Below are 12,738 nucleotides of genomic sequence, written 5' to 3' on the forward strand. Positions count from 1 at the left end.
GACTGGTGGTGTGTTGCAAGTATTTTCCTTCTCCTCTTGACTGTCAGTTCCAGTCTTGGGTTGTGAGAGCTTTGCCTCCAGTTTGGCTGTATAATTGCATCTCTTGCATATATTAGTGTTTGGTGGTAGGAGGAGAGGGTTATCTGTGTACATGAGGCAGTTGTAACATTGCCTCAAAATGCCAAGATTCACCAGATGGACTGGAGAGTACACCGGAAACTGCCCTTTGGACATGCCTGAATAGGTAAAGTGAGCTGTTTTACTAATTGGCTGGTAGGAACGAGTAGAGAGCCTTGTCCTTCTGGACAGTATAGGGGGGGGGTCTAGTGCTACAGTTAATTAGTGCTTGCTATGAGTTTTGAGCAAGTGCTTGGCTGTGAAATGAATGGTTTGAGTGCTTAAGTTGAAAGTTTGTCTAGTTCCAAGGTAAAAATTGAAGAGTAGACTTCGTGGAGCCGGGAATAGTTTAACTCTAGCTAACTGGCGCTGCCCAGCGCAAATGCGTTTTTTATAGCAGGGAAATGAAAGAGATAGAAATTAGCCCAAAATACCCAATAAACTACTATCTTCTGGGCTGAAACCACTCATCCAGGGACAGATAGGCTGCTCAAAGCTCCCCTCTCTCACAGGTGAACAGAGAAACTTCCTTCTATCCAAGTAAGGTATGGGCAACACAGAAACTTGTAACACAGCCCTGAATTCAGCAATAACCTGAAAACTGGACTATACTGGTTCAGAAAGGTGGGAAACAAGTATATTTTGGGGTTTGTTTTGTTTTTTTCAGAAAATAAAGCAGATACAATAAAAAAAAAACACTTTAAATGCACAGAAATGGCTATCGCACTTTAGTGTGTAGCCTACAACAGTTAAACAGATTATTTAAATATGAAAATTACTTAGTTCAAGTGCAGGCAGCAAATAAGTACAATATGTAACAGAAACACACTTTTTAAATCACAGAAACACTAAAAAAAATTGGTGTTTTAGGCGGAATTAGTTAAAGACAGCAAGAAAATGCAGAAAAATTATTCTTAATCACTCCAAATTCTCTCTTTTGTCTCTCTGCTGCTTTAGAACTCTGCAGGACACCTTGCAGGCAACTTGCTGAGCTGAATACAAGCGCAAAAAAATGTGCAAATGCGGTTTTTATAGCAGGGAAATGAAAGAGAGAAAAATTAGCCCAAAATGGCCAATAAACTACTAACTTCTGGGCTACAGCAAACAAGGCACACAAATTTCGGAAACAGTTCAAATAAGTACGCACAATAAGTCTTTAACCAGAAATTCCCAGCTCAGAAGGGCAGGATCTAGCCTCTCCTCCCACAAGAGTGCAGACCACAAACCTTCTTAATGTAAAATAACTGGCCTGAAGCCCAAGTGCTTAAACCAGACCTAATGCACTTTTAGAATAACGGACACTGAGCCTTCAATCAGCAATTCCCAACTTAGAAGGATGTAAGCTACCTGTCCTGCCACAACAATGCAGTCCACAAACCTTCTTAATGTAAAACAACTGGTCTGAAGCCCAAGTGCTTAAACCAAAAGGCTTAGAATAACAGTTACAATTGAATCAGGCTACTACCAAGAAGTAATAACTGCAGCAGAATAATACAATTGAGTACTTTTAAGAAGAAGCACAAGCAAAATAAGGTAATAAAGTGGGAAGAAACACAATTACAGTAAAAGCAGATGATTAAAGTGCAATTTTTTTTATAACAATAGAAAACGAGCAAACTGATTTAAACAAATTACCCAAATAACCAGTAAAAAACCTCAGAACTTGAGCCCTGTTTATTTTCTGCTAAAGGTTTCAGCAAGTAATCAAGGTAATAATAAAGGATTTTTGACTGGAAACAGACTGCCTGCCTTGCTTGGATTACTTTTGAATACTTAGTAATTCTGTACAATTATATATTTTTTTTACTTAAGACGAGTTTAAGTTCGCTACTTCTACTACTATTGTCTGATCTGATTAATATACAGTGATTAACTAGAGATATAGGGACTGAAAATCTTCCACACAGAGAAGTTTTTTACACTGTTTCATTTTTGTACCCACTATACTTGTTTAGTGGGTTGTTTTGAGACTTCGGGGATACCACGGAGATTATTTTTTTAAATTCTTTTTTATAAGACCTGTTGCTCCTAATACTACTACTGGAACTGTATGGGTATCTTTCTTCAATATTGTTCTCATTTCTGCTTGCAAATCCTGGTATTTTATAACTGTCTCTCTGTACTTAAGACAGTATTGGGTGTAGCAATTTCAATTATCAGTATTATTTCTGACTTTTTTATGGGCTATTATATCTGGTTTTCTTGCTTCTGTTTTTTGAAATGTAGGTAATGGGTGATCCCATGTGACCATAATTTCATCATTCTCTATAATGCTTTGTGGTTCATATTTCCAATACTTCTCAGCTACTTCTGTGTTGTAGTGTTTGCACAACCCAATTGCAGTAGTCTTGCCACATTATTGTACCTTTCACTATACAGGCCCTCTACTATGCGTGTATTACACTCACCAACAAAATATGCAACTGTTTCCAGTTCTGTTTTACACAATTTGCTTCAGTCTGTTTCTCCCACGTTTTCAATTAACTTTGTACACCAGCATGTATGTAATCCACTATCCTGGACCACCATAATTATCCTTTCATCTTTTGGTTTCTAGTCACCTCTCCTCAACTTTTCTTGCATCAAATCTGCCATAGAGATAACAGCATGTGCCACCATATGTAAACAATTGTGCTTCCATTTTGCTTTCTATAATTTATTTTATAAATCCATAACTACTCCTTATCAGCTTCTTCCTAAATTTCACTGAGTTTTAGCATTTCATGTAGCATAAATCTCAGTTTTTTGATTGAATCTATTTATACTAGGCATATATTTTGTTTCTGGGAGATTTTCAAGGTCCATATACATTTCAGTATGACAGTACAGAGTATTAAATCTATGAGCTGTTAATAAACTTCTTACTGTAGCCCAGTGTTTGATTTTCGCTGCTTCCATTTGACTTCTGCGTGACACTGAGCAAGTCACTTAGACATTTCTCTATGACAATGGGGAAATTGGGTGTGGCTTCACAAAGATCTCCTGAACTTATGGTTTAATATCAAAATATGGTCCCTAGGGTTATTAATGTGCAGTTTCTTTGCCGGGTTCTTTATCTGATCTTCGGAGAGAAAAAGTAACATTCTTTCCCTATTTTATAATTCATTGAATTCTAATAAAACTGTGATACTAGGTCACAACAGAGCCTTATGTAGTTATCTATGCTACTCAGTTTATCATACATACCTACAAAAGCTTACTCTGATACAGGAGGGTAGTATTACTTTAATATTTTTGGTCTTTAACATTTGTAGGACTTCTCATTCATCTATTATCATATTATACAGTTTTACCCTGAAAAGACTCTTTGCAGCTCATTTCCATCTACTAGTTCAATGCCTACCTTATGCCATGGATTGACGAGTCTGGGTCCTGGCAAGCATCTCAGAACCTTGAACTTAATAAAGGGCAATATCAGGTGCCCCCCACCCCCATACAAACAGTATAGGAGAAGACAGTTTGTTTTTGCAATGGATGGATTGTTTCAGTATGTACTCTCTTGTTTGGGTTCAGCAGTTGATGGACATGCTGCTTTGACAGCATAAACATTATACAATTAACCAAACCAAGTATCCACAATTGGAGCTGTACTCCCTCTTAAGAATGATGTCAAAACCAAATGGAAATTACGATAGTCTTTATTCTAATGTACAATCCAAACAAGTATAAGCGCTTTCATCTGCCAACATGTAGACTTTATGAAATACATGATCCAATTCATTAAGCACCTTTAAATACCCTTTGTAATTAAGCGAATAATTAATTTTAAAGTGAAATTACACTAGTATAAAATTCAAATCACATGCTTAAAACATACAAAAAACATTAAAAATGTGTGTAAATTTCATAAAACTTCTGCTCTGGCAACTAAAATAGGCTTTATAGAAGCTAGTTCATTGATCCCTGGTAATTCACATGCGTTTAATCTCAGTTGCCATCGCAGTTCACATTCCTCAATTTTGTTGTGCCAATTACCCCCTCTGGCATTTTTCTCCACTAATTCTTAAATCCCAAATCTGTGTACAGTAAATGAGGGGCAAGTTAGGGTATGTTTATATAAAGCGTTGTTAACATTGGCAGTTCTAATGGCGTACAGGTGTTCATATATCCTTCTTCTGAGAACCCTCTCAGTTTTTTTATCCACTTGACACGCTTGTATTGTACCATTATACAGTTAAGTAACTACAGGATATGGTTATGTAGAATTTATACTGGAATACCCATCCTTTGAAAGTATAGATGGTACCTGACTCCCTTAAGAATGTCAAGCTAAAGGACAATCCAAACAAATATTCAGCTAACATGGAAGATGCCAGTATCTCAGTAACATTGTGGGTAGGGCCCTTGTGATGGATGGAATAGGCAAATATATCAGTTGGTAACCAAAACCTGAATAACAGCCCTGCTGGGTCTAGCCTTTTACTAACAGTAGCTCATTCCCAGTTTACTTAATACCCTTGGGAATATTTTTTGCTGTTCTCATGCATCTTTGTCACTTACAGGAGTTCTTGATTTTCCAGCTCTTTTTTTTTAATATGGTTTGTGTCACTGTCTGATTCTAGTCTTTCACATAATTAAGGAAAAATACAGATATGGGTACTTACCCTGGCAGAATGTATGGTGTTGTGTATACTCCGGAATCTAGATCATTTGTCACGATAAAATGTCTCAGCCAAGGTGCAAAAACCTAAGAGCCAAAAAAAAAAAAAAAAACTTAAAAAAGCAACACTCACAGCTAATGAACAGACGATTTGTTGATGGTATATTTTAAACATTTGAAATCAAAGGAAGTGTGTAAGTATCTTCAAGAGCACAAAGGAATTCAACAACTTTGGTATGGTATCAGGTTTTACAGAAGAATATACAAAATGTAAGGAGCATATTTCAGAGACAGGCAAACCAGGCACTAGAGCCATTAGTAAAGATTGCATTGCAGTGCAGAACCACTGCCCATCCATCAGTAATGCAGGCACGTATGGTAATTATATAATAAGAAGTTATATACTCACCATAACGTTCCATCTGAGTAGGTATCTTCATTTGTCTGCAACCTGTGGGATATGGATCCGATCTCGGATCCGAACCGGCAACTTCTAACATAGCACAGATCCGAGTTCCTAGCTCCTCCCCCTTACCCATAATCCCCTGCCTGCCCTAACTGACCTCAGATCAAGTTTGCCCCATAGCACAACAGATAACAGGTGTCCCAATGGGAACATATGCTAATAACACAAGAGCAATCCAATTGGTCAGGGGGAAGGAGGGGGGGATGGTTGCAAACAAATGAAGATACCTACTCAGATGGAACGTTATGGTGAGTACATAACTTCTTAATCTGAAGTAGGAACTTCATTTGTCAGCAACCTGTGGGACAGAGTCCCCAGCTACCTAAGTCTTGGGTGGCCTTCATGGAAGGATATTCCGGAGCACCGCAGAGCCAAAGGACGCTCTACCTCGGGAAACAACATCTATTTTATAATGGTTGATAAAGGTGTGAGATGAAGCCCAAGTGGCTGCAGAACAAATGTCATCCAGTGGAACCCTAGCCTGAAAGGCTGCAGAAGTGGCAATGGCCCTAGTAGAATGAGCACGGACTCCTTGAGGTGCAGGCCTTCCCGAACTCTGATATGCTAACAGAATACAACTCGAAATCCATCTAGAGAGAGAAACCTTAGAAACTGATTCTCCGAAATTACTTTTGGCAAAGGAGATAAACAACTGATCGGATTGCCTATGACCAGCAGTTCTGTGGATATAAAAACGTAATTGTCTGTGTACGTCTAAGGAATGAAGCTTGTACTCTCCTTTGTTATGAAAGTTGGGGAAAAACACTGGGAGATTGATGGATTGATTGATGTTCGCTTCTGAAGATACCTTAGGTAGAAAGGACGGGTTGATTCTGAGGTAAACCCTATCCGGGTGAAAAACCAAATATGGTGGTTTGACGCAAAGCGCTTGCAATTCCAATACCCTTTTGGCTGAAGTTATGGCCACCAAAAATGCTGTCTTCCAAGAGAAAAATTTGAGATCAACCGTAGCAGCCGGTTCGAATGGGGGACCAGTCAAGGCCTGCAAGACTAAGGATAAATCCCATGGAGGTACCACCTCTTTAACTGGTGGCCTAAGGAGGAAGGTACCCTTGAGGAAGGTCTTACACAGTTTGGAAGTGATAAGAGGGCCAGACGCTTGCCCCACATGATAGTATGAGATTGCTGCCAGTTGTACCTTGACTGTGGAAGAACTAGCCCCCTGGTGAAAGAGAGAGGTTAGAAAATCTAGAACCGATGATATCGGGGCTGTAAACGGGTCTAAACTATGGTGTTTTGCCCAAATGGTGAAGTGTTTCCACTTACTCCGATAAACCTTCCTGGTGGAAGGCTTGTGAGCTGCTACAAGAATGGCTTTAACCGGTGATGAGATCCCGGGAGTCCTTATGAGGAGTGGAACTGGAGCAACCAAGCCGTCAGCTTGAGGTTGACCAGGTTCGGAGTTGGAAGACCGAGAGGATGAGAGATGAGATCCGGAATGGGATCCAGAATCCATGGTGGATACACTAGGTGAGACCATAGGTAAGGGAACCACGTCTGACAAGGCCAGAATGGGGCAATGAGGATCATTCTGCTCCCCAGCTGCCAGGCTTTCTGTAACAATTTCAACATCAGGGGTAGAGGAGGGTAAGCATAAAGCAGACCGGGAGGCCAAGCATGAACTAGAGAGTCTCTCGGGGACTTCCCCGGAGGGGGAATCAGAGCAATGTAATCATTGCATTTGGTGTTTGAAGGAGAGGCAAAAAGATCGCAACAAGGTTGCCCCCATTGGGCAAATACTTGCTCTGCCACTCGGTGGTTGAGAGACCACTCATAAGGAGTCAGGATAGTACGACCGAGCCTGTCCGCCAAAATGTTGGACCGTCCCGGAATGTGCTTTGCTATGAGAAAGCGGTTGGTGGAAATCGCCCATTCCCACACTCTCATGGCCTCACGGCAAAGGGGGTAAGACCTGGTTCCCCCTGTTTGTTGATGTACCAGACTACCGACATGTTGTCTGTCTGTACCGCAATTGTCCCTACTGGAAGAGAGATGTGTAGTGCTTGCAACGTCAAAAGCACCGCTCTCATCTCTAGGACGTTGATATGCAAAGAGGTCTCTACATCGTTACAGGTGCCTTGGACTGTTCTGCCTGAAAAATGCCCCCCCCCCACCCCAGGCAAGAAGCGTCCGTGGTCACTGTGTCGACTGGTGGAGGTAGTGAGAAGGGACGGCCCATGTGGAGGTTGGGAGACTGGAGCCACCACAGGAGCGATTTTCTGCAAACCTTGCTTAAGGAAACGGGGTGAGACAGAGGGTTGCAAGACAGGGACCATTGTACCTGGAGGGTCCACTGTAAGACCCTCATGTTCAACTGGGCCAATGGTAGCAGAGGGATTGCAGCCACCATAGATCCTAGGGCCCTCAGAATCAGTTCCGCCGAAGGAGTTTGCAGATGAAGAATGGCCTGCACGTGTAACATGAGGTTCCGAAGTCGATCTGGAGTCAAGAACGCAAGCATCTGTCTGGAATCCAGTCTTGCCCCTATAAAATCTAGCATCTGTGTAGGGATGAGAGAGGATTTGGTCATGTTGATGGTTAATCCTAATAGTGGAGCCAGACCGAGAAAATAGTCCCTGCCTGAGCAAAGTAGATGCCTTGTTGGGGCTGTGAGGAGCCAGTCGTCCAGGTATGGAAAGACCTGCATTCCCTGGAGTCTCAGGTGGGCCGCTACTACCACTAGGACCTTGGTGAACACCCTGGGGGCTGAGGTGAGACCGAAGGGGAGGACCCTGAATTGAAAGTGACTGGCTCCCAGCCGGAAGTGGAGGAACCTCCTGGAACACCTGTCCACTAGAACGTGATAGTACGCATCCTTGAGGTCTATAGAGCACATCCAGTCACCCTCCTGCAATAAGGGGAGGACGGATTGCAATGTGACCATTCGGAACTTTTGTTTGGGTACCACCAGGTTTAGGAAAGAGAGGTCGAGGATGGACCTCAAGTCCCCCGTCTTTTTTGGCACCAGAAAGAACCTGGAGTAAAACCCTGATCCGACTTGATCTGGGGGGACGGGCTGGATGGCTCTTTTTTGTAGAAGCTGCTGGATTTCTGCAGCGGCCGCCTTCTTTTGACTGGGTGGGACATCGGGAAGGCTTCTGATTCTGGGGTTGGCTATGAAGGGAATTAGGTAACCTCTGGATATAATGCAAAGCACCCAGCGATCTGTTGTTATGGACTCCCATTTTGCCAGGTGCTTCAAAAAACGCCCCCCGACTGCCTCCATTGTGGAGCAGTCGGGAAACCCCTCAGGGGTTCTGCGTGGGCCTCTCAGAGAAAGGTTCTCTGGACCCAAAATTCCTCGGACCCCCTCTGCCTCTGGGGTGGCGTCCTCCCTGTCCTCCTCTGCCACGAGAGGACTGGTTGTCCTGAGCAGACTGAGATTGATGCGATTTTCGGAACCACATCTTCTTCTGACCCTTTTGGTTCTTGGAAAAGGACCTCTGGGGTGCAGAGAATCAGACTCCAATGGCAGACAAGGTCTTCCCATCTTTCTCGCTCTGGACAAGAGTGTCGCGAACTGTTTTGCCGAACAGTGCAGAACCATCAAAAGGCATTCTGAAAGATGCCTAAAGGGTTCCGCCGTTTCAGGCCTGGAGCCAGGCGCCTGTCACCTCATCGACGCGACTCCGCCTGCCTGCTCCTCCCTCTCTGGCATGTAGAGACAATAGCATAGAGGTATTAGAGATAGGCGGGAGGTGGCCATTGGGAGTACAAAAAATCCCTGTCTCCTCCCGACATGGACCCTGGGGGAGCAGCGGCCCTCATAGAGAAGGTCGCTGAACTGAAGGCCCACTTCCCAAGACGGTCCATCGCGTAAGACTCCTTGCTCGAAGGATGAACCGTGGGGCTCTCTTGAGCCAACTCTTTCTTAGTGGCTGCAGCCACCAACATGGCATCCACAGGGGGACCTCTGCTCCAATGTGATCTCTCTGCAGGGGGGCTCAAAATTTTGTCTAGGCGCTTGGGGATCGGCTCTACGGTGTCCGGTTCCTTCCAAGCCCTAGAGGATATGAGATCCACCAGGGGTCAGGTGGAGGGGACACCCAAGAGGTAGATGGTCCTGCCTCGAATGCCTCAAGGAATACGGACTCATCAGAGGAAGCCTTGGAGGCAGACCACCCACCTCTGATTTTGAGCATTTCCATGATGTCTCCAAAGGAGACATCCTCAGGGGGTGATCTCGGGGAGCCTTCCCCTTCATCCAAGTCCGTATCTTCTGTGAGACTCTCAGGGGAGTCTATGTGCCTCCTTTTGCACTTTGCCTTGTGGGGAATCTCCTCGGGGGGGCTGTCCGAGGAGTCCTCATGGGCTGTAACTTGTTCCACTGGAACTCCTAAAGGCGCTGAGGCAGGCTGCCCAGAGGTCCGGATGAGGGGAGCCAGGATCAGATGAGAAGGAGTGCAGGAGGGAGCCGAAGCCAGGACCGGAGGCCTGGAAGCACTAGACAGTGCCCTCTCCACCACAGCGTAAGCCGAGGGGGAACCGCTCTCAGAAGGATCTGAGATCCGACTCCCACTCGGATCCAAAGCGGGGATCGGACCCGGCACCGAGAACGTCGGATCCGAAGGACCAGTGTGCTCCAACCGGGACGGAGCCGAAAGCACACCAAATCCCTCGGATCCGAAGCTCGGCCCACGGCTCCGAGTGGTCGGATCCAACAGACTCGAGGGAATAGTCGGAACCGACGTGCCCAGCACAGTCGGCTCTGACCTACCCCCGGATCCAACGTGGCTGGGCTCCAAGCACTCCGAGCCCAGAATGCAGGTCGGAGAAGGAGCTATAGGAGCGAAAAAAGGGGTCGAGCTCCCTCCCAGAGTGGGGGGGGGGGGCATGAGCACTCCCATCTGCATCTGGGCCTGGATGAATCTCCTCATCATCCGGTCCATATCCGCATCAGACATGCTAAAAGTGGACCTCGACGAGGCCACCGAGGCAGACCTGGAGTGTCGCCTCGATGACCTCGACGGGGACCGGATCACCTCCTCCTCGGGACCCGGGGAGAAACAAGGGGATCGGATCCGAGGAGGAGGAGATCGAGAAGACTTGGACGGGGAAGCCCTCTTGGCGGGCGGGGCCGATGAAGAGTCCTCGGCCCGCCGCTTAAGGTGCTTCTCCCGCCGCTTCTCTTTCCTGGCCTCCCTATCCTCTGGAGCCGAAGAGGGAGGTTGAGTCCCGGTCGGAGGAAGGGAGGCAGGGGTGACCACTACCGGGGGGGTAGCAGGCACCGAAGCACCGGAGGCCGAAGCAGAGTCTGGGGGTAGAAGACCCACCAGAACTAGCTTCGACCTTCGATCCTTGAGTGCCCTGGGGTTGAATGCCACACAAATCGCGCAACCCGATGAGAGGTGTTCAACCCCAAGGCACCTAACGCACCGAGTGTGGCCATCAGCCGGTGAAAGCTTGTGACCACACTCGGTGCATTTCAAAAAAATTGCCTTAGGGGCCTCCGACATATTGAAGTAAGCACACTCACTAGGCCCCTAATCCAGTCACACACACACACGCTACGACCAGCGGGGGAGGGAAATTATACTTAAAATAAAACAAGTAAGTTATAAATGTAAAAGGAGAAAGGGTAAACCTATCGCACACACAACCAGTCACTCAGAAGAAAAAATATAAAACTTTTTTTCTCACAAGACGCCAAGAGCTCTGAACCTAGCTGTTGCTTGAAGAGCGGCAAACTAGATCTGGGGTCAGTTAGGGCAGGCAGGGGATTATGGGTAAGGGGAGGAGCTAGGAGCTTGGATCTATGCTATGTTAGAAGTTGCCGGTTCGGATCCGAGATCGGATCCGTATCCCACAGGTTGCTGACAAATGAAGTTCCTACTTCAGATCAGTGGTTTATATACTCCACACACGCTGTGACCCATATATTACACACCAACAGCATGTGCAAAGAGAATGATAGCAGTGTTTCATTTGTATAACAATAACAATATTCTAGCCCTAACAGTACATTTTCTACAACTCACCATCTTACATTTCATTACACTTGAGCTGACTTATCTTAACTTTCATTGTAAATAAGCAATTATTATATATAAAAGTAAAACAGAGTATAAAATAAGAGAGAGACTTTATTAACAACATAAAGTACAGAGGCAAGCGCTTTCGTGGATGAAATCCACTTCATCAGACCATATCTTACTGCATCCATTAAACAGTCACTTATACTAAAATTCATAATACAACTACCAATGCAGGCTCAGGAACCAGATCACATGCTCACACATCATTATTAACTACATAAGGTCTTCTTCTCTTCAATCTAGGTCTTAAAGAGAACTTGTCATTCAGTCCACCCTCCCTATCTGCCTGTAAATTTATAATGCAAAACAGCTCCATGTCTTCCGTTTTGTTACTGATGTCTCCCATCCTACCAGCATCTACTATCAGCTCAACCACTTGAAATTTAAATTTGTGCTCAGCTGAAGTCTCTGTTACATGTTAGGCTAAAGAATTAATTAAATTACACTGCTTTATATCCCTGGCATGCTCTCTCTTTCTTTCCATTAACATCCGGTTGGTCTTTCCTATTTAAATTTTTACAAACATAGCCTTATGCTAAATATACCAGATCTCTGGATCTGCACAATGCCTCCACCAAGAATTTGTATTCTCTACTTGTTCTAGGATGTACAAAGACATTGGTTGTATTAATTAAGCCACAAAAATTGAAGCTATTACATGGGAAGGTGCCTCTCCTAACACCTGTCTGTAGTTCCTTCTTGCCATAACATAGCAGCTTCTTCAGTGAGCTCCTGCTCCTAAAACTAAAAGTGGGATTAGAACCTATGATGCTATTAACATAATAGTCTGATGTTAAAATATGCCAGTTTCTCCTGACTATATCACACACTTCTTCTATATTATTGGAATAAGATAGACAAATGCTAGGTGACTTTCTTACATATATATTCCTTTCTGGTTTCTTATATGGTAACTAGGTGGAATAATATGGAGCTGCTAAAGTCTTCCTTAAACCTTTTACTTCTTGTATCTGTTTATCTATCTCATAGCTTTTATATTCCCTCTGTAACAATTCCTTTTTCATAACCTCTGTTTCCTCATGAAACATATGCTCTACATTATTCAACCTTGAAATTCTCATTATCTGTCCTCTGATTATATTCCTATATACGTGTGGTGGGTGTAAGCTGTCTCGATGCAATATATGGTTCTTATGACACTCTTTCCTATATCTAGTTGTTATAATACCATATAAGGCATCCTTGTTTAATTTAATATCCAGATACTCAATACTAGTATCTGAAAACCTCACAGAGAACTTCAGGAATTAGGTGGTACTATGCAGATATTCTATAAATTTAGCTAGAAGGTCTGCAACTCCCATCCACAAAACAAAAACATTGTCAGCAAAATGACAACAGAATCTTATATATGGTAAAAATTCATTATTCGCTAGCACATATAGGGACTGCCACTGTGCTAAAAGAGCATTGGCATAATTGTTCGCACAGGGGGTCCCCATAGCCCCACTTATTTTCTGATGATAATACTTTCTAAT

The 12,738-nt window shown here is 44.1% G+C and overlaps 1 protein-coding gene across 4 annotated transcripts in view; it reads right to left on the bottom strand.

Moving 5' to 3' along the window:
* Positions 1–12,738, bottom strand: part of DAO (D-amino acid oxidase) — a 297,399-nt gene that overhangs the window by 43,423 nt on the left and 241,238 nt on the right. For all 4 annotated transcript variants that reach the window (XM_044068397.1, XM_044068398.1, XM_044068396.1 and 1 more), the window contains one exon: positions 4,722–4,804. In XM_044068397.1, the coding sequence (XP_043924332.1) occupies positions 4,722–4,804 (83 nt within the window). The remainder of the gene's footprint in view (positions 1–4,721; positions 4,805–12,738) is intronic.

The sequence above is a fragment of the Protopterus annectens genome, chromosome 4.part0 (assembly GCF_019279795.1).
Source record: "Protopterus annectens isolate FY-2018-M chromosome 4.part0, PAN1.0, whole genome shotgun sequence".
In the NCBI taxonomy this organism is placed as follows: domain Eukaryota; kingdom Metazoa; phylum Chordata; order Ceratodontiformes; family Protopteridae; genus Protopterus; species Protopterus annectens.